We start from the raw sequence: 26208 nt of genomic DNA on the forward strand, positions 1-26208 counted from the left end.
GCCGCTTCCCCGTTTATACATTACCCAGCCAGGGAGCGGCGGGTGCCCGACACTTTTACTAGCTAGCCTAGTGCTAGCTAAAGGCTTTACACTCGTTTGGGACAATTAATTATGGGTGACTCCTGGGTCCACAGAGCGGTATGCCCGACACAGTGCCTAAGGAGGTTAATAAAGTAAATAGAGCAACCTCTTTGAGGGTGCATTTAAAGTGTATACACAGTGTCCCCAGGTTTTCCTTCCCATACTTCCTGAATGAAGTAAATAGAAAACATCTGAGGAAAAAACTGTATACATTAAAGTGAACCTCCAGACTAAAAATCTACTCCGCAGCACTGAAAAGGCTTGTTGTTTCTTTAACAGGTTCACAGCGTCAGAACTTTATTTTTCATACCCAATCCTAATATTTAGCTGCTTAGAAGCTAAGCTCCGCCCCATCAAAGAAAACTGCCCGGGCATTTTTCCCCTGATGCTGTGCAAAGCATGATGGGATTTCTTATGTTGTTGTTCTTGTTGCCTAGCAGCTGGGAGGGGTGATCAGCACACAGGACAGTTGGAACTGTGTCTCATCCCTGTCACCTCCTTTCGACCAAAAAGATGGCTGCCCCCATGAAATCACAAACCTTTGCCTGTTCTTTTAAAACAGGGTGGGTAAGATTATATTACCTTTCTATTTTAGTTAACATAACAAATGTAACTTAATCACAGTATATTTGTTTAGGCTGAAGTTCCGCTTTAATGTGCAATCCCAAATCGTGTGTGTATGTGTGTGTGGTTTTTTTTGTCTTTGTGGGATCACTTTGCTGAGAACAAATACAGTATTTCCGGTGACAGATTTTCATGTCTGTGTCCTGCTTATTATTATTTATTATTGTTATTCTTATTTAGTATTTATATAGCGTCGACATCTTCCGCAGCACTTCCGCAGCACTATACAGAGTATGTAGTCTTGTCACTTACCTGTCCCTCAGAGAGGCTTACAATCTAATCCTTACCATGGTCGCATGTCTATGTTATGTATGTATCGTGTAGTGCATGTATCATAGTCTAGGGCAAATTTAGAGAGAAGCCAATTAACTTATCTGTATGTTTTTGGGATGTGGGAGGAAACTAGGGTGTACGGAGGAAACCTACACACTGCTTGAAATTCTGGTGTGAAATCTTCTAAAAGCATAGAGGAAATTACATGGGGGCGTTGCTTCTGTGAGGTATGTTGGAATTGGGCAATGGTTGGCGTAGGTGCAGAGAACTTACTGACACTTGTCGAACCCTAACCAATGACATAATTGGTATATTGCGTAATACTTGCATGAAAACGTGCATGTAAAGTAATATAACTCACTCGCACTATGATATGCATATTGTTCAATGTGCATAGTTTAATTGGGACCTTATGCAGAAGCGCACGGAAGGGGTTGTTCCGGGTGTACAGAACACCCCCCTGCACCAAAACCGGAAGTCAGAGACTATTCGCAAATGTCTCCTCTAAATCTGAGCAGCGGCAGCCACAGATGCGCAGCTGCCGCCTGCTCATATCTGTGTGCGGGGCGAGGAGGACTCTGACTAGAGCGGGGGGCCCAGAGCAGATGCATTAACTTATCGGCAGCGGCGGCGCCGGCCGGTGATGGCGTCCCACTGGTCTCCATGGCTACCTTCCGGATGACGTGACGTCACCACGCCATGCAGCGGCCGGCCCGCGCTCCTCCCCTGGCCATGATTGGACACTTCAAGTCCAGACCGTGGAGAGGCTGCCTGGAGAACAGTGAGGCTCGTTTGGAGTAGTGATGCGAGCGTGCGGTCTCAGTCCCCTCAGGCAAGTGCAGCAGCCCGCCGGGTGGAATGTTTGGAAGCCAGCCATTCTGGCTACATATACTGGGACATATCCCCCTGCTGGCTACATATACAGTATGGGCACATATCCCCCTGGCTACATATACTGCCCCCCCTGGCTACATATACTGGGGACAATATACCCCCTGGCTACATATACTGGGGGCATATACCCCCTGGCTACATATACTGGGGATATATACCTATCTAACCTATACTGAGGGCATATACCTATCTAACCTATACTGGGGCCATATTCCTATCTAAGCTATACTGGGGCCATATTCCTATCTAACCTATACTGGGGACATATACCTATCTAATCTATACTGGGGCATATACCTATCTAACCTATACTGGGGGCATATTCCTATCTAACCTATACTGAGGGCATATACCTATCTAACCTATACTGGGGCCATATTCCTATCTAAGCTATACTGGGGCCATATTCCTATCAAAGCTATACTGGGGGACATATACCTATCTAAGCTATACTGGGGGACATATACCTATCTAAGCTATACTGTGGGACACATACCTATCTAAGCTATACTGGGGGACACATACCTATCTAATCTATACTGGGGCATATACCTATCAAAGCTATACTGGGGGACATAGACCTATCTAAGCTATACTGGGGGACATATACCTATCTAAGCTATACTGGGGGACACATACCTATCTAATCTATACTGGGGCATATACCTATCTAAGCTATACTGGGGGACATATACCTATCTAATCTATACTGGGGCATATACCTATCTAAGCTATACTGGGGCATATACCTATCTAAGCTATACTGGGGGACATATACCTATCTAATCTATACTGGGGGGAGTGCAATTTAGCCTAGAAACTGCTAGTATTTGGCTCCACCCACACCATGTTTTGGCCACGCCCACACGCCACTTTCAGGAACCCCCCCCCTTGGAAATCCTGGATTTGCCCCTGTTATGGGTAGAAAAAAAAGAAGATATTATAAAACGTTACCTTTTAATGACAAGACATGACACAGAACATTTATATCGTGCTTTTCTGGCAGACTCAAAGTGCCAGAGTAGCCACTAGGACGCGCTCTATAGGCAGTAGCAGTGTTAGTACACTATCCAGCCCCAGTACATACAAATGGTACATACAAAGTGCCAATACTCTTCCTAATAATCTTGGCAGAACTACATCATGTAGCACAAACTAAGTTGATAATAAACAACAAACAAAGTGCAGAAAGAAATGCAAGGAAACAAAACTTACAAAACTGTGCAAATAAAAGAGAAACTCACAACATAATTTAGTAAAATAACCACACAAACTATGTGTAAACTCCTATTTCAAAGGAAACAAATTGCTTGAGTTTACAATAAAACTATCATCAGGAAGTTACACAAGTTTTAACCTTAGCAGAATTTTTACTAAGGACACTGAGTGTGCTTAGCCAATCACAAGAGGAGAAGCAATTATAACATCCATAAAAGCTGTATTGTTATCCAAAATTACCAGAGTATCAACAACTGCTTTCCCCGATGGTGAGCACTATTACCAGATCTCTGTACCTGCTTTCATACCCTAATAATAATACTTTTCTTGCAGTTCCAGAAGAGCATAGTCAGCACACACCAAGTCTGCTACTGGAAGTGCTTGCTAATTGCTGGTTAAGAGCAGGGCTGTGGAGTCGGTCCAAAAATCCACCGACTCCGACTCCTCAGTTTAGGATTCCACCGACTCCGACTCCTCGACTCCGACTCCTCTAATTTGCATATTACAATTTTGTTGATTAAAAGTATGTAACATGAAATTCGTCTCTTAACTGCCAACGCTTAGGAATTTTACAAGACAACTGAAGTGAGAAGGATATGTAGACTACTATATTTATTCCCTTTAGACTAAAACTAGTCTTTGGTAAGAGTACTTGTAAAAGGTACAAATCGGAACAAAGAACATCTATCAGGCCCTAGGCAATGTAAGTGTGGGTACATGTAAGAATGATGTGCAGGTACTCTGCAGGGGAATGAGGAGATTCTTCCTCTATTACACATTCTTCATGCACAATCTGAACAAGGTTTATGGGTGACAGACAACACCTCTGTGTTCAATGTGCACAGCATTCTCAGTGGATTCCCTGCAGCTCTGTGGGGAGTGCATATGTAGAGTATACTGTAGTATATGTAGTATACTGTACTACTGTGTAACAAAGTAAACCTGAGACAGATGAAATTAAAGTTTTATACAGACCTGGGGCTTCCTCCAGCCGCCTTCAGGATAATCAGTCCCTCGTTGTCCTCCTCCACCACCTGGATCTTCTGCTATGAGTCCAGGTACTTGAGCCAGTCGGGCGTAGTGCGCATGCACACACTCCGCCGCCAGGAGCATACTACACCTGTGCAGCACTATTGCGCAGGTGCAGAATGTTCCTGGCTGTGGGAGCGGCATGCGGCCGGACTGCGATGATTGGCTGAATTACCAGGACTCATAGCAGAAGATCCGGGTGGTGGAGGACAGCGAGGGACTGATTAGCCTGAAGGGGGCTGGAGGAAGCCCCAGGTATGTATAAAACTTTACTTTTCATCCGTCTCAGGTACCCTTTAATTTGTAGTCACCAAACCAAATTTTAACAACATATCAAATTATTTGATTTCATCAACAAAGGGAGTGCATACATTTGCATAAATCAGCATCAATGCAGAATTATTTCCATCTCATTGACCAACTCTATTAGTGACACAGCTACACATCAGGCTTTATTCTTACAGCATAGATGTTATTTAGTATATATAAGAGATTCCTGTGTACACATCATATATACAGTCACAATCAGATTTGTATATCTGACCTTAAAAATACGGGGACTGCTTTATTGAAGCAGCACAAGTAACTAATTTTGATTGGTTTATTTCATTTTTGTGGACTAAGCACAGCTATTACTGTATATATACTGTATATATACATTATTTTTAATGACTATTATCTGAGAAATAGAACATTTTATCATATTTTCTATTTTAATTACAGTTACAAATTCATTAGAAGTCGGAGTCGGTGCATTTTTTCCCGACTCCGACTCCAGGCACCCAAAATTGCCCGACTCCACGACTCCGACTCCACGACTCCGACTCCACAGCCCTGGTTAAGAGCATGACTTGATTGTTAGTATCTGAATTAGGAATTGTAGGATCTTTAGGGTGTATTCATAAGTGCTTTGTTAACTGAGTACACGTAGACTCACAGTAATGTGTTGCACGCAACTAGCTGAAGGGGTTATGTGTATATTAAAATATGCATACTTATTTGTCCAAATCTATTTTTCTTTTAAAGCAGACCTGAACTCTAGTACAGCACACAATGAAAAGGCTTTATCTCACATATGGTTGATGAATAAATTCACTGGACTGTGCTGCCTGTTTAGCTAGAGCAGAGTGTTAATTAGCTGTTATCAGCAGCTGTGAATCATAGCTGTGAGCTGTGCAGCAGCACCTCTCTGTCCTGTGTAAACACATGCCTAACACTTTCAGTGCATCTAGTGAAGTTGATCCAAGTAAAGTTCAATGTTTTTTTTAGGATTTCCATTTTTTTCCCCTAAATGTTATCCTGCTGTGTCTAATCTTTTAGAGCAGAGAGGAAGTTCTGAATTTAGTTCCACTGCTCTGCCTCCACACCTATGTTCTTATTACAGCTGCCATGGAAGCAGATGTTTGTGCTGCAGCTATGTTCTCCACAGTGCTTTCCTTTTGAATAATGGTGCCTGTTCAGCCTGCCACACCTCCCAGGATAGCTTTCCCCTATTGACCCCTCATTAGTGCAAATGATGGAGCGGAAATGCCCGAACAGCCCAGCTCTAGTGGCTATTCCCCGGCATGATGTCTTCACACATGGAGAACCCATGGGAGGCACATGGGAAAAGGGTAGGCTACAAAGCAGCGCTCTCACAAGTAAAACCAGATGCAGCCTTATTCTCCTTTGAATTTGGAATGGGTTGCTTCAGCCAGATTCTTTCAACTTGTGGGCCCAACTCTACCATGCCGAAGTTTCTAGTATAAAGGTCTGGGTCAATCCATAAAACATTTTCTACATATTCTCCCATATACTTTGCCAATGACAAGGCAGGTCTTATGTGGCATGGTTGATCAGCGTAGCAGAAGAAATTGGGAAGAGCCAAACTTCCATCTTCTCATTCATAATTCAGTTAATAATTAAGTTTATACTTGTCATTACTACATATAAATGAAAGGGAGAGTTTGTATAATTTCTAGATAAATATAATATACAGTTACCAAGGACATGCAGGACTCACTGTGGGTAAAACTGTTGGCATGCATGTAAACATCTTATCTGTGCCACCTCTGCCCTCCCCCCCCCCCCCCTGTGCATCCAGAGATGGAATCACTGGCGTACCAGTAGGGGAATCGACCCCTGCCGTCGCGGAGGGGCCCGGGGCCCCCCTAGGGCCCTGCTCAGGGACTTTTGGGGGCAGGAGGGGTCGCAGCATAAGTGGAGAGTGTGGCAGATCGGTGGGGATTGGGGAAATTCCCCCCCCCCCCCTCCCTCACCTCGGGCTCTCCTCTCAGCGCTCCCCCTCCTGCAAACATTGGTGGCAGCGGGCAGCAGCAACGGTGGTGGCGGCAGGTTGAATACATTACCTCCTTCTCGCTGGAGGCCGTTCTCAAAGAGCTTCTTGCAACTTCCTGTGTAAACAGGAAGTTGCCCTTAGAGAATGGCCTCCAGCGAGAAGGAGGTAATGTATTCAACCTGCCGCCACCGCCGCTGCCACCAATGTTTGCAGGAGGGGGAGCGCTGAGAGGAGAGCCTGAGGTGAGGTAGGGGGGGGGAATTTACCCCCTCCCCACCGATCTGCCACACTCTCCACTTATGCTGTGACCCCTCCTGCCCCTGACTGCCCCTGAGTGGGGGGGGGGGCGGATTTTTTTTGCAGGGGGGCCCAGGGATTTGTAGGTACGCCCCTGGATGGAATAAAGTGAAATGGTGCCCTAGGCAGCAATGACTTTGTGCCCACACTTGATGGCCACCTAGCTTTTTTGGCAAGATTTGTTGGGGGTTAGCAGAAAACTAGGCTCACTCCAGGCCCTAAGCACCTGCCTAAGTTTACAGGAGCGGTTGGTTGCATATATCTCGGGGACTCCCTGTATTATGCATCCACCCTTTACAGCACATGGGTTACATTCTCTCGTGTGTAGTGTTGTGTCTCCAGGGAAAGGGTGTGTGTGTGTGTGTGGGGGGGGGGGGGGTGGGGGGGGGGGGCAGGACTTCTTGCCTGGAGTGACAAAAAGGCTAGAAATGCCTCTGCCTCCCCCCCCTTTTCCTTCCTTTCCAGGCATATATACAGGTATGCCTAAAGTCGTCTTGTTATCCATGAAAATGCCTGAAGAAGAGGAAGACTACATCTTTGAAAGCTTGTGTTAAGAAGCCTTTTTTTAGTTAAAAGTTATTATTTTATCACTGTTTCTCTTTTCAGCCCACGTATTTCTCGTTGATAGGTACAATTATTCCAGGCAGCCCAGTGGCATCTGACCATACTGGCCCTGGAGTGTCTGTGAGATTGGGCAGGGACTGACGGGAATGCTTCTGTATACTCTGTAAATTGCTGCACTATGTAAAAATGGGAAATAAAGATGATTTCTTGCTACATGCTTTGCTCAGGGGTGCTATTATAAGAGACTTGCTGATAAGATACTTAAATGTATAGGAGCTACAGCAGGGCATTCAGTGCTAAACCCGCTTTTACCTCTGCGTGTATAATGTAATGCATACTGACACTTTCTGTATTACTCTGTGATTTGTGAAATCGCTATCCTTCCCCAAAGGGAAATCCTCTTATTTTTGAATTTGTTTTGCAGTCGCAGACTACTTTCAAAGCTTCTGTGAGGAACAATGATGACACCACGGCCACGAGTGCATCAGGTAAGGCATCAGACTGCAGGGACGCGGGTATGAAATAGAGGCACGCCTGGGAATAACCGATCGTATCATATCGTATTTTACCGATCTTCTACTATTTCACAGTGGAATTTATTGTTAGTAAAATATCAGTAACATTTACAGTAAAACCTAACCATATTCTCACACAGAACCTCCCTCTAAGAGCCCTAACCTTAACCACCCCTGACACCTAAGCTTAAAGTACACCTGGGATGAAAATTTAAAAAAAAAATATACATACCTGGGGCTTCCTCCAGCCCCCTTCAGCCTCATCGGTCCCTCGCTGTCCTTCCAGGCCACCTGGATCCTCCACTAGGTGGCCCGGTAAGTTGACCAGTAGGAGCCAGTTGGCGCAGTCCACCCTGCATGCTCCCCCGCAGTGCTCCCGGAGATGGGAGTGATATGGTGTGCGTGAGGCCAGAACCGCACATTCACATTACCCCCCCCAACTCACAAAATTACCAGAGGAATTAGTAGCCTGATTCTGGAAGGACAACGAGGGACCGATGAGGCTGAAGGGGGCTGGAGGAAGCCCCAGGTATGTATATATTTTTTTAATTTGTCATCTCAGGTTTACTTTAAAACTCTCCCCCATGGCTAACCTTAACCACTCCTTACCCGTGCCTAACCTTAACCGCCCCCTACAGCTAACCACCTTAACGATCCTCTCCCCAGCCCCTAGCCGCTAATCCCAAAAAGATGATTTTTGGGCACCTTTATAAATAGTGGCTGTAGTATGACATTTTGTTGCCCTTGGCACCCGATAAATAGCCAGGGCTGCTCCGAATGCAAAATATAAAATAACTGGTACAAGACCACGGGATCCCAACTTTCATACTATAGCCACTATTTATAAAGGCGCCTATGGGGCCGCCCAAGTTTCTACCGCTAGCGGGTGCCGAATTTCCTGCTTCCTGCTAGGACTGGCTTTATAAGCACTATTGTGTCACCATTTCAGGATATTATTTTGCTTCTCTGGCACAAAAAACACCATATACAGTATACTGTGACTGTTGTGTTATCCATCCTGATAGTACTGCACAAATCAGTCTGTCTGCATGGAACTGCTACAAGTCTGTAAATGGAAGTCTCACCTCCTCTGCTAGCTATACTTTCACAGCATATTGTGAATCACTTTTAATTAAATGATTAGGTGCTAAAGTCTACTTAAGCCATTGCAGGTGGATTAGAAATAGTACTTGGGAAGTAAAAAATAATATCTTTATAAACCTGCTGATTAAATGCTGTAATCCTCAACACAAAAGCACAGAACCAGAGCACAGTCTCAGGAGCAGTAAAAGGCCTGTTTTGATTTTGGATTCCCAGTTGTATCTCCTACTTGCTTTCATGTTGCCAGTGAATGTATCATTGGAAACGTTCTCCTTTGAAATGGATCAGTTTTGATGGAACGCTGCTTCTCCTGGTATGTCAGAATTTCCCTTACCACTTTAATGAGTAACTCATTAACTCATCAACTCACAAAGTGAATGCATCTATTTTTTTAATCAATATTTTTTTAATTAAAATAATCAAGATAAGTCACAAAGATACATGTATCCTGAAGAGCCTTTGACCAGCGTTCAAATCCTGGCTCAAGCCAATGCACAAAGCAGTATGGAGTCTTTGGGCAAGGCTTCCTAACGGTCCTGGTCACCTGTGGAGAATGCCCTAAGTGGCTGCACACAGGGCCGGATTTGTACTCTTTACCGCCCAAGGCCACTGTCACCAGCCGCCCCCCTTCAGTATAGGTAGCGAGATGACCCCTTCCCTCCAGTATAGGTAGCCAGATGACCCTTCCCCCCTTTCCCTCCAGTATTGGTAGCCTGATGACTCCCTTAATCCCTCCTTTTCCCACCCCCCTTTCAGTATAGGTAGCCAGCTCACCTTCACATCGCAGCAGCCATCAGTGTCACTCATTTCTCCGCTCGGCTCCAGTGCAGAAGCTTCCTCTTCCTTTCCCTCTCCAATGCTGCCCAAGTCCATTGCCGCTGGCCACAATGCAAACATGCACAGAGAGCAAGTGGCTGCTGCACAGGCATCTGGCAGCAGAGTACCGCGGTCAGGCGCTCGCCTGATCTCCTTGCATTGCAGCATTTACAAGCTTACAAATGCTGCACAAGTTTAGCCTGCTGCTTTGGTGCCCTTGCTTCTGTGGTGCCCTAGGCCATGGCCTAGGTGGCCTTAGCTTAAATCCAGCCCTGGTTGCACATCTAATTTGGGAATGTTTTAGAAAAACTATATAAAAGCGCAATATAAACGTTACATGCCTGGCCTTGTCTCTAGGTCTTGTTCTCTTAGTTTGCGATTTCGTCAGGCTCCTACGCCAAAGTTCCATGGACCTACATACGGGTAGTGTGCACAGGGTGGCTGCATACCCTGAATAGCGGTGTATGACTTGAAGTCCATGGTCATTTATGTTTAAGACTGTGAAGGAGTATAAAGGCATCATTACCTTGTTCCTTTTTATTATTATTATTTTTCCTCATGCATTGGAAATTCCAGCATGCACAGTGAATGCCACCTGTTTTGTCAAGCCAGTGCTGTACCAAATAAGTGCTGGAAACTGAAAGGACCACTATACGGAAAAATTGTAAACGTACATTAAAACACATACTATAAATAAAAAGAACATTTCTCCCAAAGTAAAATGTGTGTGACAGAACTGACAGGTTTTGGACTAGCTCATCTTCTCAGGGGGGCTTAAATACTGAAAATCCCCCAGATGGACCAGTCAAAAACCTGTCAGTTCAGTCAGATTTCTACTACCTACTGTAAGTGACAGCAACATTGGAGAAAAGTAATTTATGGCTCGTTTTGCTCTGGAAGAAAGATACTTCTTATTTGTATGTATTGTATGTACTGTATATGTATATGTATACATGTATGTATATGCCACTGCTCCACTTTCTGGAAGATTTCTGGATGAAAACACTTATAAGCCTACTTTTTGCAGACACTTTATGACTCCCCCAAAGAGTTGGCCAGATTTCTCAAACCCGGTGCAAGGAAGCAAGGAAAACTGGAACAGAACTGGTGCAAAAAAATGGAGCAGATGTCCACATCAAGGATTCTGATTGGTTGCTTTGAGTGCTCCACTTCTGCACCTGTTTTGCATCAGATGGGCTTTCATTCTCCTAGCACTGATTGTGATAAATCTGATGCCCTGATCTGTAATGTCTGTGGGCTAGTCTGCAGATAGTTTACTGGCTGTAGTTGCTTGTTGTTACATTTTGAAACAAAAAAACACACCAGTATACAATAGCAATGAAACTCGTCTTTATTAGAGACAAATGGACGGTTTATCATTGCAGTTAAATGTTTACGTTTTTGTGAAGTTTTGTTACAGTGCATCTCTGTGGGTGTGGCTTACACCTCTGCACCACTAGCAGTTACTTCCCTGCTGCCTACTGAGTGCTGGGCTGTCTATTACTTCTGTGGACTGTTAGCACTATTATATCATCTGATGACTAAAACTGTATGCCTAAGGTCTGCTTAAGCCAGGGGTGTGAAACTGAAATACAAAGTCGGCTGAAATTGAACACTTTGACCAAATCATGGGCCAACCTCAATGCCTAGTGATTTCCCTTATTAAGTTCCCTGGTGTCTAATTGCCCCCCTTTCCTCCCTTTACAGTTCTCTAGTGTCTAGTGCCCCCCCCCTCCCTACAGTTCCCTGATGTTTAGTGGTCCCCCCTGCCCTATTATTAAAGTGGTCTGAAAGTCAGCATTTCTACTTTGCTCTAAAAGATTCCTTATAGCTTGAAAGCTGCTATCCCAGAATGTTTTTTTAAGTAGAAATGGTTAAATAAAGCACTTTGTCCTGCTATTCAGCTTCAACTCCGCATCCAAACTGGAGATAACAGTATCTTTGTTTGAATTCCAATGTTGATACATGTGTGTAAACACAGTGTATCGACACTGTTCCCTGGTGTCTAATGACCAGAGCCCCTCCCCTATACAGCTCCCTGGTGTTATCCCATCCCCTCCCCCATATGGCTTTCATGATGGTCTAGGGCAGTGTTTCTCAAACCTGTCCTTGTGACTCCCCAACTGTGCATGTTTTGCAGGCAACCTCACCTCTGCACAGGAGGGGTAATTAGTGCCTCAGCTACATGGAATCCACCTAGCTTAGACACTAATTACCCCACATGTGCATAGGTGAGGTTGCCTGCAAAACATGCACCGTTGGGGAGTCACGAGGACAGGTTTGAGAAACACCGACCTAGGGCTTCACCTCAAATATAGCTTCCCTGGTGGTCTAGAGTGGGCCAAATATAATGCAAAGTGGGGAAAACTCTTGTGGGCCAAATTCAGTTTGGCCCGCGGGCCAAAGTCTGACATGTATGGCCCTTAAACCATGCCTGACGAAGAGAACTGAGCTGCCTTTAAAACCTGCATACTGAAATCTCCTCAGCAAAAAAAAAGGAACTTTCCCTCATGAAAACTCACTGTCAGAACACGACTCAAGGCTTCTTCACCTTCAGTTTGCCATTCGTCACTACAAATGAGAAGACTAATTTAACAGATAGGACTTTTCCTGCTGTAGTCAGTGTTTAGAATAATTGTGGAGAATGGATTTCCTGTCATATATATTGTGCCATTTATCACTCAGCGCTGTCAGGGTATATACTGTGGGACAGGTCACCTTGTAACCATTTCATCACCTTAGACCCGTTGCTATTACTTTGTATAATTATCATTCTTAGCGGTTGTGTGAATAGAATTCATAGGCTTACAATTCCCAAATATTTATCTAAGCAAAAAATGTGCAAAGTACAGTGGTCCATGGAAAACGATCAGATTGTATTTTTAGTGATCTAAATTAAAGCTGAACTTTGGCTATTCTTTGCCTGCAGTACCGTTACCATGACTGGGCAGCACATCTCATTTGAGCGTCAGCAGTGATGATTGTAAGGCATAATGGTTCTTTAGGGAGAAATAGCAAGTACTTCAAAAACAGAAAGTACTCATTACAAACCTCTAGGAATATATCGGTACGGATAGATGCTACCTTTCCCCTGTTCTGTGTCCATTAGCACATCTTGGACTATTCAGGAAGAACATAACGGTAATTGCAGTCGTGGAGTGAGGCAGTCTGTAATCAGAAGGTTTTACATTCTCCAGTCTTTGTGTTAGCAAGATATTTCCTGTCTGTGAAAAGACAGTCTGCTCATTCTGTTGATAAACTTTTTTTTACATCATAATACAGTGGAACTTTGGTTTACGAGCATAATTCGTTACGTAATCCAAAGCACCTTTATATCAAAGCAAAAATCTATTAACCCTTCGCACACTCACATGCAAATGTTCAAACAATTGCATTCACAGATTCACTCATCCAGGCACAACTGTTATCCCTACAGCTAAATTAAAAGCCAGGGTTTTAGTTCACAGAAGAATGCATTCTTATGCTTAATCACCTATACTGCGCAGAAGTACCCAGGTAAACATAGGTGTCCTAACTCTGGCCCTGTAACATGCATAGTGCAGACATGCAAACACATTCATTGCATCAAACCTATCAATGGATTAGGAGCACACATCCTAACTTCCTCTCCTGGGAAAGACAGTGCATCTTACCAATCGCACAAGGGAGCTAATGTTATGTGTCCATGTGCACAATGCGCATACACCAGCATAAGCTGTCTGCATGCTGACAAACATACAGGGGAAGGGGGAGTGCACCGAATTGGACCCTAGCCACAGGGGTCAATGATAAGAATAAACATACATATATCCAGGCACATCGCCTCTAGTTAGGACATTAAATAAATTATTAGGGAAAGGGAGGTGCTGAAGGGGGTGTGGCTAGAAAACAGCAAAAATCTATTAACCCTTCGCACACTCACATGCAAATGTTCAAACAATTGCATTCACAGATTCACTCATCCAGGCACAACTGTTATCCCTACAGCTAAATTAAAAGCCAGGGTTTTAGTTCACAGAAGAATGCATTCTTATGCTTAATCACCTATACTGCGCAGAAGTACCCAGGTAAACATAGGTGTCCTAACTCTGGCCCTGTAACATGCATAGTGCAGACATGCAAACACATTCATTGCATCAAACCTATCAATGGATTAGGAGCACACATCCTAACTTCCTCTCCTGGGAAAGACAGTGCATCTTACCAATCGCACAAGGGAGCTAATGTTATGTGTCCATGTGCACAATGCGCATACACCAGCATAAGCTGTCTGCATGCTGACAAACATACAGGGGAAGGGGGAGTGCACCGAATTGGACCCTAGCCACAGGGGTCAATGATAAGAATAAACATACATATATCCAGGCACATCGCCTCTAGTTAGGACATTAAATAAATTATTAGGGAAAGGGAGGTGCTGAAGGGGGTGTGGCTAGAAAACAGCAAAAATCTATTAACCCTTCGCACACTCACATGCAAATGTTCAAACAATTGCATTCACAGATTCACTCATCCAGGCACAACTGTTATCCCTACAGCTAAATTAAAAGCCAGGGTTTTAGTTCACAGAAGAATGCATTCTTATGCTTAATCACCTATACTGCGCAGAAGTACCCAGGTAAACATAGGTGTCCTAACTCTGGCCCTGTAACATGCATAGTGCAGACATGCAAACACATTCATTGCATCAAACCTATCAATGGATTAGGAGCACACATCCTAACTTCCTCTCCTGGGAAAGACAGTGCATCTTACCAATCGCACAAGGGAGCTAATGTTATGTGTCCATGTGCACAATGCGCATACACCAGCATAAGCTGTCTGCATGCTGACAAACATACAGGGGAAGGGGGAGTGCACCGAATTGGACCCTAGCCACAGGGGTCAATGATAAGAATAAACATACATATATCCAGGCACATCGCCTCTAGTTAGGACATTAAATAAATTATTAGGGAAAGGGAGGTGCTGAAGGGGGTGTGGCTAGAAAACAGCAAAAATCTATTAACCCTTCGCACACTCACATGCAAATGTTCAAACAATTGCATTCACAGATTCACTCATCCAGGCACAACTGTTATCCCTACAGCTAAATTAAAAGCCAGGGTTTTAGTTCACAGAAGAATGCATTCTTATGCTTAATCACCTATACTGCGCAGAAGTACCCAGGTAAACATAGGTGTCCTAACTCTGGCCCTGTAACATGCATAGTGCAGACATGCAAACACATTCATTGCATCAAACCTATCAATGGATTAGGAGCACACATCCTAACTTCCTCTCCTGGGAAAGACAGTGCATCTTACCAATCGCACAAGGGAGCTAATGTTATGTGTCCATGTGCACAATGCGCATACACCAGCATAAGCTGTCTGCATGCTGACAAACATACAGGGGAAGGGGGAGTGCACCGAATTGGACCCTAGCCACAGGGGTCAATGATAAGAATAAACATACATATATCCAGGCACATCGCCTCTAGTTAGGACATTAAATAAATTATTAGGGAAAGGGAGGTGCTGAAGGGGGTGTGGCTAGAAAACAGCAAAAATCTATTAACCCTTCGCACACTCACATGCAAATGTTCAAACAATTGCATTCACAGATTCACTCATCCAGGCACAACTGTTATCCCTACAGCTAAATTAAAAGCCAGGGTTTTAGTTCACAGAAGAATGCATTCTTATGCTTAATCACCTATACTGCGCAGAAGTACCCAGGTAAACATAGGTGTCCTAACTCTGGCCCTGTAACATGCATAGTGCAGACATGCAAACACATTCATTGCATCAAACCTATCAATGGATTAGGAGCACACATCCTAACTTCCTCTCCTGGGAAAGACAGTGCATCTTACCAATCGCACAAGGGAGCTAATGTTATGTGTCCATGTGCACAATGCGCATACACCAGCATAAGCTGTCTGCATGCTGACAAACATACAGGGGAAGGGGGAGTGCACCGAATTGGACCCTAGCCACAGGGGTCAATGATAAGAATAAACATACATATATCCAGGCACATCGCCTCTAGTTAGGACATTAAATAAATTATTAGGGAAAGGGAGGTGCTGAAGGGGGTGTGGCTAGAAAACAGCAAAAATCTATTAACCCTTCGCACACTCACATGCAAATGTTCAAACAATTGCATTCACAGATTCACTCATCCAGGCACAACTGTTATCCCTACAGCTAAATTAAAAGCCAGGGTTTTAGTTCACAGAAGAATGCATTCTTATGCTTAATCACCTATACTGCGCAGAAGTACCCAGGTAAACATAGGTGTCCTAACTCTGGCCCTGTAACATGCATAGTGCAGACATGCAAACACATTCATTGCATCAAACCTATCAATGGATTAGGAGCACACATCCTAACTTCCTCTCCTGGGAAAGACAGTGCATCTTACCAATCGCACAAGGGAGCTAATGTTATGTGTCCATGTGCACAATGCGCATACACCAGCATAAGCTGTCTGCATGCTGACAAACATACAGGGGAAGGGGGAGTGCACCGAATTGGACCCTAGCCACAGGGGTCAATGATAAGAATAAACATACATATATCCAGGCACATCGCCTCTAGTTAGGACATTAAATAAATTATTAGGGAAAGGGAGGTGCTGAAGGGGGTGTGGCTAGAAAACAGCAAAAATCTATTAACCCTTCGCACACTCACATGCAAATGTTCAAACAATTGCATTCACAGATTCACTCATCCAGGCACAACTGTTATCCCTACAGCTAAATTAAAAGCCAGGGTTTTAGTTCACAGAAGAATGCATTCTTATGCTTAATCACCTATACTGCGCAGAAGTACCCAGGTAAACATAGGTGTCCTAACTCTGGCCCTGTAACATGCATAGTGCAGACATGCAAACACATTCATTGCATCAAACCTATCAATGGATTAGGAGCACACATCCTAACTTCCTCTCCTGGGAAAGACAGTGCATCTTACCAATCGCACAAGGGAGCTAATGTTATGTGTCCATGTGCACAATGCGCATACACCAGCATAAGCTGTCTGCATGCTGACAAACATACAGGGGAAGGGGGAGTGCACCGAATTGGACCCTAGCCACAGGGGTCAATGATAAGAATAAACATACATATATCCAGGCACATCGCCTCTAGTTAGGACATTAAATAAATTATTAGGGAAAGGGAGGTGCTGAAGGGGGTGTGGCTAGAAAACAGCAAAAATCTATTAACCCTTCGCACACTCACATGCAAATGTTCAAACAATTGCATTCACAGATTCACTCATCCAGGCACAACTGTTATCCCTACAGCTAAATTAAAAGCCAGGGTTTTAGTTCACAGAAGAATGCATTCTTATGCTTAATCACCTATACTGCGCAGAAGTACCCAGGTAAACATAGGTGTCCTAACTCTGGCCCTGTAACATGCATAGTGCAGACATGCAAACACATTCATTGCATCAAACCTATCAATGGATTAGGAGCACACATCCTAACTTCCTCTCCTGGGAAAGACAGTGCATCTTACCAATCGCACAAGGGAGCTAATGTTATGTGTCCATGTGCACAATGCGCATACACCAGCATAAGCTGTCTGCATGCTGACAAACATACAGGGGAAGGGGGAGTGCACCGAATTGGACCCTAGCCACAGGGGTCAATGATAAGAATAAACATACATATATCCAGGCACATCGCCTCTAGTTAGGACATTAAATAAATTATTAGGGAAAGGGAGGTGCTGAAGGGGGTGTGGCTAGAAAACAGCAAAAATCTATTAACCCTTCGCACACTCACATGCAAATGTTCAAACAATTGCATTCACAGATTCACTCATCCAGGCACAACTGTTATCCCTACAGCTAAATTAAAAGCCAGGGTTTTAGTTCACAGAAGAATGCATTCTTATGCTTAATCACCTATACTGCGCAGAAGTACCCAGGTAAACATAGGTGTCCTAACTCTGGCCCTGTAACATGCATAGTGCAGACATGCAAACACATTCATTGCATCAAACCTATCAATGGATTAGGAGCACACATCCTAACTTCCTCTCCTGGGAAAGACAGTGCATCTTACCAATCGCACAAGGGAGCTAATGTTATGTGTCCATGTGCACAATGCGCATACACCAGCATAAGCTGTCTGCATGCTGACAAACATACAGGGGAAGGGGGAGTGCACCGAATTGGACCCTAGCCACAGGGGTCAATGATAAGAATAAACATACATATATCCAGGCACATCGCCTCTAGTTAGGACATTAAATAAATTATTAGGGAAAGGGAGGTGCTGAAGGGGGTGTGGCTAGAAAACAGCAAAAATCTATTAACCCTTCGCACACTCACATGCAAATGTTCAAACAATTGCATTCACAGATTCACTCATCCAGGCACAACTGTTATCCCTACAGCTAAATTAAAAGCCAGGGTTTTAGTTCACAGAAGAATGCATTCTTATGCTTAATCACCTATACTGCGCAGAAGTACCCAGGTAAACATAGGTGTCCTAACTCTGGCCCTGTAACATGCATAGTGCAGACATGCAAACACATTCATTGCATCAAACCTATCAATGGATTAGGAGCACACATCCTAACTTCCTCTCCTGGGAAAGACAGTGCATCTTACCAATCGCACAAGGGAGCTAATGTTATGTGTCCATGTGCACAATGCGCATACACCAGCATAAGCTGTCTGCATGCTGACAAACATACAGGGGAAGGGGGAGTGCACCGAATTGGACCCTAGCCACAGGGGTCAATGATAAGAATAAACATACATATATCCAGGCACATCGCCTCTAGTTAGGACATTAAATAAATTATTAGGGAAAGGGAGGTGCTGAAGGGGGTGTGGCTAGAAAACAGCAAAAATCTATTAACCCTTCGCACACTCACATGCAAATGTTCAAACAATTGCATTCACAGATTCACTCATCCAGGCACAACTGTTATCCCTACAGCTAAATTAAAAGCCAGGGTTTTAGTTCACAGAAGAATGCATTCTTATGCTTAATCACCTATACTGCGCAGAAGTACCCAGGTAAACATAGGTGTCCTAACTCTGGCCCTGTAACATGCATAGTGCAGACATGCAAACACATTCATTGCATCAAACCTATCAATGGATTAGGAGCACACATCCTAACTTCCTCTCCTGGGAAAGACAGTGCATCTTACCAATCGCACAAGGGAGCTAATGTTATGTGTCCATGTGCACAATGCGCATACACCAGCATAAGCTGTCTGCATGCTGACAAACATACAGGGGAAGGGGGAGTGCACCGAATTGGACCCTAGCCACAGGGGTCAATGATAAGAATAAACATACATATATCCAGGCACATCGCCTCTAGTTAGGACATTAAATAAATTATTAGGGAAAGGGAGGTGCTGAAGGGGGTGTGGCTAGAAAACAGCAAAAATCTATTAACCCTTCGCACACTCACATGCAAATGTTCAAACAATTGCATTCACAGATTCACTCATCCAGGCACAACTGTTATCCCTACAGCTAAATTAAAAGCCAGGGTTTTAGTTCACAGAAGAATGCATTCTTATGCTTAATCACCTATACTGCGCAGAAGTACCCAGGTAAACATAGGTGTCCTAACTCTGGCCCTGTAACATGCATAGTGCAGACATGCAAACACATTCATTGCATCAAACCTATCAATGGATTAGGAGCACACATCCTAACTTCCTCTCCTGGGAAAGACAGTGCATCTTACCAATCGCACAAGGGAGCTAATGTTATGTGTCCATGTGCACAATGCGCATACACCAGCATAAGCTGTCTGCATGCTGACAAACATACAGGGGAAGGGGGAGTGCACCGAATTGGACCCTAGCCACAGGGGTCAATGATAAGAATAAACATACATATATCCAGGCACATCGCCTCTAGTTAGGACATTAAATAAATTATTAGGGAAAGGGAGGTGACCCCTGTGGCTAGGGTCCAATTCGGTGCACTCCCCCTTCCCCTGTATGTTTGTCAGCATGCAGACAGCTTATGCTGGTGTATGCGCATTGTGCACATGGACACATAACATTAGCTCCCTTGTGCGATTGGTAAGATGCACTGTCTTTCCCAGGAGAGGAAGTTAGGATGTGTGCTCCTAATCCATTGATAGGTTTGATGCAATGAATGTGTTTGCATGTCTGCACTATGCATGTTACAGGGCCAGAGTTAGGACACCTATGTTTACCTGGGTACTTCTGCGCAGTATAGGTGATTAAGCATAAGAATGCATTCTTCTGTGAACTAAAACCCTGGCTTTTAATTTAGCTGTAGGGATAACAGTTGTGCCTGGATGAGTGAATCTGTGAATGCAATTGTTTGAACATTTGCATGTGAGTGTGCGAAGGGTTAATAGATTTTTGCTGTTTTCTAGCCACACCCCCTTCAGCACCTCCCTTTCCCTAATAATTTATTTAATGTCCTAACTAGAGGCGATGTGCCTGGATATATGTATGTTTATTCTTATCATTGACCCCTGTGGCTAGGGTCCAATTCGGTGCACTCCCCCTTCCCCTGTATGTTTGTCAGCATGCAGACAGCTTATGCTGGTGTATGCGCATTGTGCACATGGACACATAACATTAGCTCCCTTGTGCGATTGGTAAGATGCACTGTCTTTCCCAGGAGAGGAAGTTAGGATGTGTGCTCCTAATCCATTGATAGGTTTGATGCAATGAATGTGTTTGCATGTCTGCACTATGCATGTTACAGGGCCAGAGTTAGGACACCTATGTTTACCTGGGTACTTCTGCGCAGTATAGGTGATTAAGCATAAGAATGCATTCTTCTGTGAACTAAAACCCTGGCTTTTAATTTAGCTGTAGGGATAACAGTTGTGCCTGGATGAGTGAATCTGTGAATGCAATTGTTTGAACATTTGCATGTGAGTGTGCGAAGGGTTAATAGATTTTTGCTGTTTTCTAGCCACACCCCCTTCAGCACCTCCCTTTCCCTAATAATTTATTTAATGTCCTAACTAGAGGCGATGTGCCTGGATATATGTATGTTTATTCTTATCATTGACCCCTGTGGCTAGGGTCCAATTCGGTGCACTCCCCCTTCCCCTGTATGTTTGTCAGCATGCAGACAGCTTATGCTGGTGTATGCGCATTGTGCACATGGACACATAACATTAGCTCCCTTGTGCGATTGGTAAGATGCACTGTCTTTCCCAGGAGAGGAAGTTAGGATGTGTGCTCCTAATCCATTGATAGGTTTGATGCAATGAATGTGTTTGCATGTCTGCACTATGCATGTTACAGGGCCAGAGTTAGGACACCTATGTTTACCTGGGTACTTCTGCGCAGTATAGGTGATTAAGCATAAGAATGCATTCTTCTGTGAACTAAAACCCTGGCTTTTAATTTAGCTGTAGGGATAACAGTTGTGCCTGGATGAGTGAATCTGTGAATGCAATTGTTTGAACATTTGCATGTGAGTGTGCGAAGGGTTAATAGATTTTTGCTGTTTTCTAGCCACACCCCCTTCAGCACCTCCCTTTCCCTAATAATTTATTTAATGTCCTAACTAGAGGCGATGTGCCTGGATATATGTATGTTTATTCTTATCATTGACCCCTGTGGCTAGGGTCCAATTCGGTGCACTCCCCCTTCCCCTGTATGTTTGTCAGCATGCAGACAGCTTATGCTGGTGTATGCGCATTGTGCACATGGACACATAACATTAGCTCCCTTGTGCGATTGGTAAGATGCACTGTCTTTCCCAGGAGAGGAAGTTAGGATGTGTGCTCCTAATCCATTGATAGGTTTGATGCAATGAATGTGTTTGCATGTCTGCACTATGCATGTTACAGGGCCAGAGTTAGGACACCTATGTTTACCTGGGTACTTCTGCGCAGTATAGGTGATTAAGCATAAGAATGCATTCTTCTGTGAACTAAAACCCTGGCTTTTAATTTAGCTGTAGGGATAACAGTTGTGCCTGGATGAGTGAATCTGTGAATGCAATTGTTTGAACATTTGCATGTGAGTGTGCGAAGGGTTAATAGATTTTTGCTGTTTTCTAGCCACACCCCCTTCAGCACCTCCCTTTCCCTAATAATTTATTTAATGTCCTAACTAGAGGCGATGTGCCTGGATATATGTATGTTTATTCTTATCATTGACCCCTGTGGCTAGGGTCCAATTCGGTGCACTCCCCCTTCCCCTGTATGTTTGTCAGCATGCAGACAGCTTATGCTGGTGTATGCGCATTGTGCACATGGACACATAACATTAGCTCCCTTGTGCGATTGGTAAGATGCACTGTCTTTCCCAGGAGAGGAAGTTAGGATGTGTGCTCCTAATCCATTGATAGGTTTGATGCAATGAATGTGTTTGCATGTCTGCACTATGCATGTTACAGGGCCAGAGTTAGGACACCTATGTTTACCTGGGTACTTCTGCGCAGTATAGGTGATTAAGCATAAGAATGCATTCTTCTGTGAACTAAAACCCTGGCTTTTAATTTAGCTGTAGGGATAACAGTTGTGCCTGGATGAGTGAATCTGTGAATGCAATTGTTTGAACATTTGCATGTGAGTGTGCGAAGGGTTAATAGATTTTTGCTGTTTTCTAGCCACACCCCCTTCAGCACCTCCCTTTCCCTAATAATTTATTTAATGTCCTAACTAGAGGCGATGTGCCTGGATATATGTATGTTTATTCTTATCATTGACCCCTGTGGCTAGGGTCCAATTCGGTGCACTCCCCCTTCCCCTGTATGTTTGTCAGCATGCAGACAGCTTATGCTGGTGTATGCGCATTGTGCACATGGACACATAACATTAGCTCCCTTGTGCGATTGGTAAGATGCACTGTCTTTCCCAGGAGAGGAAGTTAGGATGTGTGCTCCTAATCCATTGATAGGTTTGATGCAATGAATGTGTTTGCATGTCTGCACTATGCATGTTACAGGGCCAGAGTTAGGACACCTATGTTTACCTGGGTACTTCTGCGCAGTATAGGTGATTAAGCATAAGAATGCATTCTTCTGTGAACTAAAACCCTGGCTTTTAATTTAGCTGTAGGGATAACAGTTGTGCCTGGATGAGTGAATCTGTGAATGCAATTGTTTGAACATTTGCATGTGAGTGTGCGAAGGGTTAATAGATTTTTGCTGTTTTCTAGCCACACCCCCTTCAGCACCTCCCTTTCCCTAATAATTTATTTAATGTCCTAACTAGAGGCGATGTGCCTGGATATATGTATGTTTATTCTTATCATTGACCCCTGTGGCTAGGGTCCAATTCGGTGCACTCCCCCTTCCCCTGTATGTTTGTCAGCATGCAGACAGCTTATGCTGGTGTATGCGCATTGTGCACATGGACACATAACATTAGCTCCCTTGTGCGATTGGTAAGATGCACTGTCTTTCCCAGGAGAGGAAGTTAGGATGTGTGCTCCTAATCCATTGATAGGTTTGATGCAATGAATGTGTTTGCATGTCTGCACTATGCATGTTACAGGGCCAGAGTTAGGACACCTATGTTTACCTGGGTACTTCTGCGCAGTATAGGTGATTAAGCATAAGAATGCATTCTTCTGTGAACTAAAACCCTGGCTTTTAATTTAGCTGTAGGGATAACAGTTGTGCCTGGATGAGTGAATCTGTGAATGCAATTGTTTGAACATTTGCATGTGAGTGTGCGAAGGGTTAATAGATTTTTGCTGTTTTCTAGCCACACCCCCTTCAGCACCTCCCTTTCCCTAATAATTTATTTAATGTCCTAACTAGAGGCGATGTGCCTGGATATATGTATGTTTATTCTTATCATTGACCCCTGTGGCTAGGGTCCAATTCGGTGCACTCCCCCTTCCCCTGTATGTTTGTCAGCATGCAGACAGCTTATGCTGGTGTATGCGCATTGTGCACATGGACACATAACATTAGCTCCCTTGTGCGATTGGTAAGATGCACTGTCTTTCCCAGGAGAGGAAGTTAGGATGTGTGCTCCTAATCCATTGATAGGTTTGATGCAATGAATGTGTTTGCATGTCTGCACTATGCATGTTACAGGGCCAGAGTTAGGACACCTATGTTTACCTGGGTACTTCTGCGCAGTATAGGTGATTAAGCATAAGAATGCATTCTTCTGTGAACTAAAACCCTGGCTTTTAATTTAGCTGTAGGGATAACAGTTGTGCCTGGATGAGTGAATCTGTGAATGCAATTGTTTGAACATTTGCATGTGAGTGTGCGAAGGGTTAATAGATTTTTGCTGTTTTCTAGCCACACCCCCTTCAGCACCTCCCTTTCCCTAATAATTTATTTAATGTCCTAACTAGAGGCGATGTGCCTGGATATATGTATGTTTATTCTTATCATTGACCCCTGTGGCTAGGGTCCAATTCGGTGCACTCCCCCTTCCCCTGTATGTTTGTCAGCATGCAGACAGCTTATGCTGGTGTATGCGCATTGTGCACATGGACACATAACATTAGCTCCCTTGTGCGATTGGTAAGATGCACTGTCTTTCCCAGGAGAGGAAGTTAGGATGTGTGCTCCTAATCCATTGATAGGTTTGATGCAATGAATGTGTTTGCATGTCTGCACTATGCATGTTACAGGGCCAGAGTTAGGACACCTATGTTTACCTGGGTACTTCTGCGCAGTATAGGTGATTAAGCATAAGAATGCATTCTTCTGTGAACTAAAACCCTGGCTTTTAATTTAGCTGTAGGGATAACAGTTGTGCCTGGATGAGTGAATCTGTGAATGCAATTGTTTGAACATTTGCATGTGAGTGTGCGAAGGGTTAATAGATTTTTGCTGTTTTCTAGCCACACCCCCTTCAGCACCTCCCTTTCCCTAATAATTTATTTAATGTCCTAACTAGAGGCGATGTGCCTGGATATATGTATGTTTATTCTTATCATTGACCCCTGTGGCTAGGGTCCAATTCGGTGCACTCCCCCTTCCCCTGTATGTTTGTCAGCATGCAGACAGCTTATGCTGGTGTATGTGCATTGTGCACATGGACACATAACATTAGCTCCCTTGTGCGATTGGTAAGATGCACTGTCTTTCCCAGGAGAGGAAGTTAGGATGTGTGCTCCTAATCCATTGATAGGTTTGATGCAATGAATGTGTTTGCATGTCTGCACTATGCATGTTACAGGGCCAGAGTTAGGACACCTATGTTTACCTGGGTACTTCTGCGCAGTATAGGTGATTAAGCATAAGAATGCATTCTTCTGTGAACTAAAACCCTGGCTTTTAATTTAGCTGTAGGGATAACAGTTGTGCCTGGATGAGTGAATCTGTGAATGCAATTGTTTGAACATTTGCATGTGAGTGTGCGAAGGGTTAATAGATTTTTGCTGTTTTCTAGCCACACCCCCTTCAGCACCTCCCTTTCCCTAATAATTTATTTAATGTCCTAACTAGAGGCGATGTGCCTGGATATATGTATGTTTATTCTTATCATTGACCCCTGTGGCTAGGGTCCAATTCGGTGCACTCCCCCTTCCCCTGTATGTTTGTCAGCATGCAGACAGCTTATGCTGGTGTATGCGCATTGTGCACATGGACACATAACATTAGCTCCCTTGTGCGATTGGTAAGATGCACTGTCTTTCCCAGGAGAGGAAGTTAGGATGTGTGCTCCTAATCCATTGATAGGTTTGATGCAATGAATGTGTTTGCATGTCTGCACTATGCATGTTACAGGGCCAGAGTTAGGACACCTATGTTTACCTGGGTACTTCTGCGCAGTATAGGTGATTAAGCATAAGAATGCATTCTTCTGTGAACTAAAACCCTGGCTTTTAATTTAGCTGTAGGGATAACAGTTGTGCCTGGATGAGTGAATCTGTGAATGCAATTGTTTGAACATTTGCATGTGAGTGTGCGAAGGGTTAATAGATTTTTGCTGTTTTCTAGCCACACCCCCTTCAGCACCTCCCTTTCCCTAATAATTTATTTAATGTCCTAACTAGAGGCGATGTGCCTGGATATATGTATGTTTATTCTTATCATTGACCCCTGTGGCTAGGGTCCAATTCGGTGCACTCCCCCTTCCCCTGTATGTTTGTCAGCATGCAGACAGCTTATGCTGGTGTATGCGCATTGTGCACATGGACACATAACATTAGCTCCCTTGTGCGATTGGTAAGATGCACTGTCTTTCCCAGGAGAGGAAGTTAGGATGTGTGCTCCTAATCCATTGATAGGTTTGATGCAATGAATGTGTTTGCATGTCTGCACTATGCATGTTACAGGGCCAGAGTTAGGACACCTATGTTTACCTGGGTACTTCTGCGCAGTATAGGTGATTAAGCATAAGAATGCATTCTTCTGTGAACTAAAACCCTGGCTTTTAATTTAGCTGTAGGGATAACAGTTGTGCCTGGATGAGTGAATCTGTGAATGCAATTGTTTGAACATTTGCATGTGAGTGTGCGAAGGGTTAATAGATTTTTGCTGTTTTCTAGCCACACCCCCTTCAGCACCTCCCTTTCCCTAATAATTTATTTAATGTCCTAACTAGAGGCGATGTGCCTGGATATAT

At 44.0% G+C, this 26208-nt stretch overlaps 1 protein-coding gene across 6 annotated transcripts in view; it reads left to right on the forward strand.

Moving 5' to 3' along the window:
- The window catches only part of LOC137525428 (golgin subfamily A member 6-like protein 25), a 127433-nt gene that overhangs the window by 11491 nt on the left and 89734 nt on the right, over positions 1-26208 (forward strand). For all 6 annotated transcript variants that reach the window (XR_011022921.1, XR_011022920.1, XM_068246513.1 and 3 more), the window contains exon 4: positions 7683-7746. Coding sequence is in view for 4 of the 6 variants with exons in the window: in XM_068246513.1 (XP_068102614.1) it covers positions 7683-7746 (64 nt within the window). In the remaining 2 variants the exon portion in view is untranslated. The remainder of the gene's footprint in view (positions 1-7682; positions 7747-26208) is intronic.

The sequence above is a fragment of the Hyperolius riggenbachi genome, chromosome 1 (assembly GCF_040937935.1).
Source record: "Hyperolius riggenbachi isolate aHypRig1 chromosome 1, aHypRig1.pri, whole genome shotgun sequence".
NCBI classification, from domain to species: Eukaryota; Metazoa; Chordata; class Amphibia; order Anura; family Hyperoliidae; genus Hyperolius; species Hyperolius riggenbachi.